The sequence below is a fragment of the Haliotis asinina genome, chromosome 13 (genome assembly GCF_037392515.1).
Source record: "Haliotis asinina isolate JCU_RB_2024 chromosome 13, JCU_Hal_asi_v2, whole genome shotgun sequence".
Taxonomy (NCBI): Eukaryota; Metazoa; Mollusca; class Gastropoda; order Lepetellida; family Haliotidae; genus Haliotis; species Haliotis asinina.
The window spans coordinates 34,543,850-34,552,598 of record NC_090292.1 but is presented as its reverse complement, the minus strand read 5'-3'; the positions used below and the strand labels follow the sequence as shown (position 1 = coordinate 34,552,598).

Below are 8,749 nucleotides of genomic sequence, written 5' to 3'. Positions count from 1 at the left end.
AGGAAGCTGTATTTCTTGAAGGGAGAAGAGAACCATTGAGCTTCTGAAATCGTACACCATGATAAACAAGGAAGTTGCCCCAATAGCATGTACCTCAAGGTATAAAACTCTGGGCGACAAACAGCACCTACATCGCTGTCTCAGTCACCATATACGTCAAGACACTGTATGACAAGCATACTAGGAGTATCAACAGTCGTATGTATGTCCTTTTTGAGAGGTAATATGTTCCGTCAATAAAGGAGGCGCGGACCAAGCATGTGACGCCGGCAGGAATCCAAGAACTTTGCTCACCAGGAACTCAGCCAACCACAATGTTTACAGTGAAGAACTTAGCCCACGCTACCTTAAATAATAACTCTACTACTGACACACCGCAATATACCCTGCTCAGCTAATGTCGTTAAGTGTTATTCATTTTTGACTCTATCCATGTGTTAGATTGTATGACACTATATACTCTTTCTCTGTACTTCAATAAAGTAATACATACTTTTTCAATAAAATGTTGTACTATCATGGTGGGCAAAGTTCATCACCTGTGAAAATGGTGGTGAGCTAAGTTCCTGTGGGCACAGTTTTGTACTCCCGGGCGGACAGTGTGGTAAATGTTTCACGGGCGAGAAACGCATGTGAGGAACCCACTGGTATCAAACATTTGCATGAGATCGATTTCTAATCCCGTGATTGGCTGTCATGAGTACAAATGACGACTCACGTCCTTTCGATTCAATCGAACATGGACAGGAGCGACAGATGTACAAATACGTCATTGCTTCAGCTATTCCTCCGTCGTAGAATAATGTCTTCGTAACATGGAGGATGTAATCAACTCACATTTCATCCTGGCAACAGCGTAACATTCTAGGTGGCATTTTTTGACTGTGGAAAACGGGATGGCTGTGGCGAAGGAGATTAGTCCCCAACTGATAATACTCAGAAATGTCACATTCAAGCACATGAGTTACATCTAATTACACACACACAATAGTTTTGACTCCAGTCGGTGGGAGAACACTCAACGTAAAGTGACACACACGCACAGATTCCCACTGTGCAGAGATATTCAAATAATCTGATTGGCACGAAAACCACCAAACAATACCGATGACGTCACACGCTCAAATAGTTTGTGCTTGCAAGAATTAAACTCACCCACTTTTACATGCTAAGGTAATCGTTTTAGAGTGTTATTAATTAATGAACTGTGATCTTTCGCTCGTTAAATACGTTTAGAAACAATTCGTAGTAAGAAAAAAAAGAAAAAATCTTTCAGACCCTCGTTTAGTAATCTCTGTAGCCACCAAACTATATGTAAAACCTGTAAATCTTATACAACACCAGAGTACCAAGTGGCATATGAGCAATATTTCTGTAAGGAATCAGATTTAAAATCAAGTATTTAATCCTCGTTCTATGTCGAATTCTTAGGCAAATGGAGATCTCCTACAATTTAGCAATGTTCCAATCACAGTATCTGTGACTTCATATTGGAGATCTCCTACAATCAAAAATGTTCCAATCAGTGTCCGTGACTTAGTACTGGAGATCTCCTGCGATTGGGGAGATCTCCTCCAAGCTAGCAATGTTCCAATCACAGGGCCAGTGACTTAGTACTGGTGATCTCCTACAATTTAACAATGTTCCAATTACAGTGTCCGTGACTTAGTACTGGAGATCTACAATTTAACAAAGTTCCAGTCACATGTACATTGTCCGTGACTAAGAACTGGAGGTCTCCAAAACTGAAGATCCTAAAGACCTTCTGGCCATGGCACACACTTGTAATAACTTTATAGAACAGTATGACTCTGTCGTGTAATGTGTTAGCTTTCACCTAGGACACATGGGAGTATCCTCACCGTTGGAAGTTGTAGTAGTGCTGTGTATGATGGTGAACATCGATTTACTTAGCCTTGAACAGACATCAGTGACAGTCAAAGAGATTCCGGTAGTAGGGTTTTTCTTATCTATGTATAACTTTACAGCTTGAAATGAGTGTACTTTGGGAGCACAAATTATGTTTTAACAGAGAATACTGTTGAATAAAGCTTAATTTCATCCTGAAACGAACTTGGTGGGTTGACATCGTTTATTCATTTCATTTATATAGTATTTTTATGTTCTTTATAGTTGTGGTTAAAAAGTGGATTGCTTTTTAACATTAAAAACTCGAAGCTGTATGAGGGGGAAGGACATTACGAGGTGTGATTTCTAATAATCCTTAAATCCATTCACATTGTTTGTTGTCATATGTATCTGCGGTGTATTAAGTTAGTTTAGTTAGTAAGTTTAGTGTTACGCCGCCCTAGGCAGTATTCCAGAAACATCACAGCGGGAGTCAGTAGGAATGGGCTACATTCACTGAGCTGAGTCAGAATATACGGTAGAACACCACTTCTGATAATATGCACCAGCTGCACAGGCCCGTGGGTGACTTGTTGACTTCATTTGTGACTTAAACTGAGACTTTAGGAGTGACTCACTCAGCAACAGGTTACAGGTGTGTCTGCAGACTTCTCTTCTGCTGTTAATGTATTAATATGGCTCAGTGTTAACATGGGCGAGGATAATCTGATTTTAACGAAATTGCAACAATCTACTTTGTTAGTTGTTTCGGTCATCATGATGAGATTCGGACCGTAATTACTTAATTTCAAGGTACGTTCGCGAGGTGTGGGTCATAAACAGAGCTGAATTTGAAATCTGTAGGCGTCAGATCCAGATGAACTGCAGCATCTGCAGAAGTCAGATTCCGATGAACTGCAGAAGTCTGCAGATTCAGAACTGCAAATTCAGATGAATAACATCTGTCCTTAGACAGGGATAGAGCGGCTGCTATCATCCTTCTTGACCTGTCAGCTGCATCTGATAGTGTGAACCATCACTGCCTTCTTTTAAACACAGATGTGGATTCAATGACTATGCTCTGAAGTGGATGATATCGATGGTCACACCTCACGGAAGGCAAATCTCAAGTACGGTGTACCCCAAAGACCCGTTTTAGGACTGCTCCCATATGTGGCATAGCCAGAAAATACAGAGTTGCCGTTTATTTGCGGATGACAGGCAGTCACGATCAAGCCACTCCAAAATTCAGCACTCAGCTGTACACTCTCAGCGATGTCCTATTTGAAGATAAATGACGAAAAAACTGAACTGTTGATTGTGTGTCAACAATGAACTGCATATATACTAAATATCCCAACCATAATCATGGCGACAACATCATCACTTCCAGGTCAGATGTGAGAAATATTGGGTTTTACATTGACTCGACTGTCAGCCTTGCAGACAAACAGCTCTGCAAACGGGTCAACGTAAATATCAGGGATATTTCCCTTGTCAGAAAATGTTTCTGTGTCGCTTATGCAAGCCCTAGTTTTCTCACAGATTGACTACTTTAATTCTCCCCTACATGGATTACCCAAACATCAACTTGCGGGACATCAGCGGATACAAAGCACAGCAGCCATACGAACTTCCACGCGCGCTGCGTAAAGTGCACAAATCCAGAACCAAGATCTCTCACAATTTCTGGAACATTGCTGTGGAACAATTTGCCAGAAGAGATCAGAGCATGTCAGACGCTGGAAGTCCTCAGGCCTAATGCAAGCCCTATACAAATCAAAGATGAATAGAAGGATCTGTAATTGAGATGAATAGAAGGGTCTGTAATTGTCAGATTCAGATGAATAGAAGGATCTGTAATAGTCAGATTCAGATGAATAGAAGGATCTGTAATTGTCAGATTTAGATGAATAGAAACATCTGTAATTGTCAGATTCAGATGAATAGAAGGATCTGTAATTGTCAGATTCAGATGAGAGAAGGATCTGTAATAGTCAGATTCAGATTAATAAGAGCATCCCCAGGGATCTAAGCTGGCCATGATTCAAAATATCATGATCCATAATAAATTATCGTACCTCACACATTAATGTCGCTTTCTGATTGGCTGAGCGCTCTACTATTACTTCCAATGTAGCCTGCTTACAAGCGAGGTGCATTGCAATGCACACTGTTGCCAATGGCAACTCATTCGGTACTTCGTGGCTGTACGTCTTTTCCTCTAATAACATTATATACATAAATTACCGATGAATTTTGTGAATTCAAATTGATGGAAGCGAGATTACTCTAAATCTGTTTTCTTGTGACGTCTGCAAAACCTAGCAATGGCTATGAAAAGATTTGCCTCGTATTCCAATAAATGAATTTTGACAAAACATTCAAATTTAGTCCGTGTGAATACTAAGAAGAGAAATTACACCGCGGTGACTTTACTAAGACAACACCTGCGTGAAAAGCAACAAGATACAAGATTCTAATCGTTTTATTCAGACAGGTTCTCTGAAGTTTACGATCCAAAAGCCTGTGCTCAAAACAGTTCAAAATTAACATTGAGGTGTTCGATAAGATATATACGTTGTTCACCGGTCCTTCGGGACCCATGGGTTGATGTACCCTTCGGGCTAAGGGAACATAAACAAACATCGAGAGTACATCACCCATGGTTTGACAGAGGATGCTTTTTGCGAAATGTGTCACATTATAACCCGCCCCAAGATGTTGAGTTTCTTTAGGATGCAGTGGGTCGCACACTTTTACACACAACGTATGAATGACGTGTCTCCAGATACATTAGACAATTAGCATGTTGTGAATCATATGTATTGTGAATCATATGTCTTAACCTCTGAGTGTTACCATGGCGATATGTAGTTGCTGTATACTTATATGAGGCAAACGCGTGAATGCGTTTCATTTGCTATCTCGAACCGTGCACAGTGAGGACACGCACTGAATAACTCAGGTATGTGATTGAAAAGACAACTGTATCTGTTTTACTCTTGTTTCAAAATGTTACTATTCTTGATTACTCACTTAGTGGGATGTAAATCAGCTGTATCGCATAGTGACAATGTATGCTGCCTGCAGCTCAGATAGTATTATATTCCTTTGAATATTGACTCACAGGACATCTTCGATATCAATTCAAGATACCTAAATGTGAAATAAGTCATACTGAAGGTACGGATTTATTACTTATAGAAATGACAAAAACTGCAAAAGAAAATCTATTTGTTTTTATTTTAAGAGTGGCCGAATGCAATCTGCTAAGAGTAGTATTCAATGTTACCGCCGGAGAATATCTGACGAAACAGATTTAACCGGACGTGGAAACAAATAAGGAATACATGAAAGTACAAGTCTTCTTTTATTCTTTTCCATTCATCGCACTGTACGTGAGAATAGATACAGGAACACTGCGATGAAGTGGAGTTCCCTTATTTGTTTCCACAGGATATATGAAATGATTGCTGGAAATAAACGGTATAACACGGTTCGCAAAAAAAAAATAGCCTGCCTGTAAATCTGTATTTGAGTTTAAAGTTATCGGCAACAGAAGGTTTCCATGGGGGCAAGTGGTGGTTATCGTGATTGTGCTTGAACGACACACACATTCGTATAAACCTGCGGATACACGGCCTCAACTCTGAGGGACCCATAATTTACCCATCAGAAATGTACAAACTTGGGTACTAAGTACACATCGACCTATTCACCTTAGTGGGCCAGTCTGATGATGATGATGCTAACCCCAAAATGAGAGAACTTAGATGAAGCCCACTGGTTAGCACTGCGCATCTTGATGTAACTCAGACACACCGTACACACTTTCCTGAGTCTCCTGTAACACGACAAAACAAAGAGACTTTTCTGAGCACTGTTTTGTAAAATGAATGTTTGATTCAAAGATAAATACCTTTAAAAGACTGACTATTTGTTTTGCAGAGCTAGAGTGTGCTTGAGTGACAATTTCATTTCTCCAAGCGAGATGGACGCCTCCTTGAACATTTCGCTGAAGTCTCTGCTAGACGTGATTAAACACCTATCTCACGAGGACAAACTGCGTTTACTTGATGCCGCTGGGAACACAAGTTTAAATGAACTGTTTGATATGGACGGCGCTTGGGATACATTGAAACCTCTTTTGAAATACACCGAGTACCGTGTCCATAAGATATTGATGCTATACATTTCCCCCATACTCGTTATTCTCGGCATCTGTGGCAACTTTATGTCCTTCTTCATCATGCGGCAAAAGCAAACTCCTCGCTCGTCCACCTACACCTTTCTCACGTCGCTGGCCGTGGCCGATACCATGGTTCTGCTGGTAGGCCTGTTCCCGAGGTGGCTTAATGAACTAACAGGCTTTGATGTCCGTTTTCAGGCCAACTGGCTTTGTAAGACCATGGTTTTGTTGGGCTACTTCTGCAGCTACATATCTACGTGGATAGTGGTTGCTGTAACCATAGAGAGATTTCTTGTTGTTTACTATCCCCTGAAAGTTCTCGGCCTGTACAGCGTTGCCCGTGCGAGAAAGATCATAGGTGGACTGTATGCCTTGTTTCTGAGTTTAAACATTCACTTTCTATGGACGGTTGGCCTGGTGGAAGAGGAGGAGTCCTACCCTAACCCAGTGTGTGGTGCCGTGGCGGACTATGACTATCTGATCACAGTCATCTGGCCCTGGTTGGATGCCGTCATATACTGTCTGCTCCCTTTCTTCACCATCGGCATCTTCAATGTGCTCATCATCTTAAAGGTTCGACGGACAGCCAAACAAAGAGCACTTCTTCAAAAGGTCTGCCCCCAAAAGCAGAAAGCAACCTCGCTGGATACGTCCTTTCACCTCACATGGATGCTGCTTACCGTGTCGTTCGCCTTTTTGTTTTGCAAGCTTCCCGTGAATATCAGTATCATAGCCTCGGTGTTCTTAAACAGTAAGGGCCACAGCAACGCTTCGATGTCCAAATTTCAGCTCTTTTTTACCATTTCCGAGCTCCTGATGCACTTGAACCACTCAAGCAATTTCTTTCTCTACTGCGCATCGGGACAGAAGTTCCGAAATGATGTTCTGAATATGTTTTGTTGGAAGAACGGGCAACACAATACGGTATCATCAGTTAGTAGTCGACATAGTTTGTACAGGAAAACCAAAACAGGTGAAACATTTGTATAAAGAAGAACAACAACACAGTACGTTAGGGTGAAACAATGCTACTATAGACACGGTAAAGGTGTGTTAACACCCCATATTGTTTATGGCATCACCATTTTATCATTAATGTAGCAAAGAAACTTGTTCAAACTTAGTTCCCACTATAACTGAGTAGTGTTGATACCCATGGCTAAATGATGCTTACAACAGCTGTCAGTATTCAAGATTCTGTCTGACAATCCTCAAGTACTCACAAAGTATCAATGATCGAGCACAATGTGAATATCCGCTAACTGCAATGCAGCCTCTGACCGTCCTCCTCTGTCTGTATCAGACGATGACGTTGAAATGTTGTGTTCTATCCTTGGTGCAGACTTCTTCCAATACATCAAGATTGTGAACGCGGAGTTCTCTCTGGGACCCAACATGCCCCAAACATGCTCTATTAGATTAAGAACTTGACTTCTGGCAGGTCAAATTAGAGTTGGTACCAGATCTTGCCGAAAAGAAATCACCAAAAGCACATGCTCGATGTGGCGTTACATTGTCGTTCCTGGAAACTAACTTTGTGTGGAGAGGATGTGATAGAAATGTGGCGTTACATTGTTGTTCCTGGAGACTAATTTTGTGTGGAGAGGATGTGATAGAAATGTGGCGTTACATTGTCGTTCCTGGAGACTAACTTTGTGTTGAGAGGATGTGATAGAAATGTGGCGTATATGAGTGTCATTGCTATGGCCTACCATAGTTCCCTCATTACACTTCACCATGTTCTGATTTATCAGGTCATACCTTAAGACAATAAATATCGCTTACCACTTCATAATGCAGTAATCTCCTGCGGCATAGTATTAATATCATATCAAGACTTTGTGTTATGTACACTTTATGATGCATCAATCTCTCACCACACAGTACCGTACAATAGAACACTTTGTGACTTGTACTTTGCAATGCAATAATCCCTCAAGACATAGTATTGTATCATATTGTACTACAGTATCATTAAAATGCATCAATCTCTCACGACACAGCATTGTATAACAGGGCACTTTGTTTGCATTTTCTTATGCATTTATCTTTCACGACATATCTCCCAAAACATATCATTGTATCATAGAACACCTTGTGTCTTGTACTCTATAATACATTAATCTCATCGAAGAACACTTTGTGTCTGCACTATATAAAGCTTTAATTTCACAAGACAGGATTGTGTCTTGTGACACGTTGTCTTCACTTTATAGTCTCCCGAGACTTAGCATTGTATCATAGAACACTTTGTGTCTGCGCTTAGTAATGCACTAATCTCTCACGCCACAGCAGTGTGTCACAGAACACTTTGTGTCTTCACGTTATGAGGCATTTATCTCTCACGACATAGCACTATGTGTAGTTCTGTAACGTGTCCCTTTTTATTCCCGTATAATATACAACAGTTCACTAGTATACAGAGTTCACGAAATGAATTTCACTGTGCATGAGCTTGTTTGGCCCAACTCTATGAAAACTCCAGTGGTCTCAGGTAAAATAAATGTCAACTCTTTAAATAATTCAGATCACACTGCTACTGCTGATATAAACAAACATTGTTATATTCCGTAGAGGCGGGCCTTTGTCGGCTAGAGAGAAGTGTGGTTTTTGACAAAGATAAGCGCATTGAATGCTGTGAATGGTGATAAACACTCTGGCTTGCTGAATGATCAACTTCACTCTGTTGTTCCCATGCTCAGTGTTATT

At 40.8% G+C, this 8,749-nt stretch overlaps 1 protein-coding gene across 1 annotated transcript; it reads left to right on the top strand.

Annotated features, from left to right (window-relative positions):
* Positions 1-3,418: 3,418 nt before the first annotated feature.
* LOC137259526 (growth hormone secretagogue receptor type 1-like) lies at positions 3,419-7,471 on the top strand. Its single transcript, XM_067797161.1, has 3 exons — positions 3,419-3,582; positions 5,800-6,791; positions 7,344-7,471. The coding sequence occupies exons 1-3, from the start codon at positions 3,419-3,421 to the stop codon at positions 7,469-7,471; spliced, it is 1,284 nt and encodes a 427-aa protein (XP_067653262.1).
* The last annotated feature ends 1,278 nt before the right edge of the window (positions 7,472-8,749 follow it).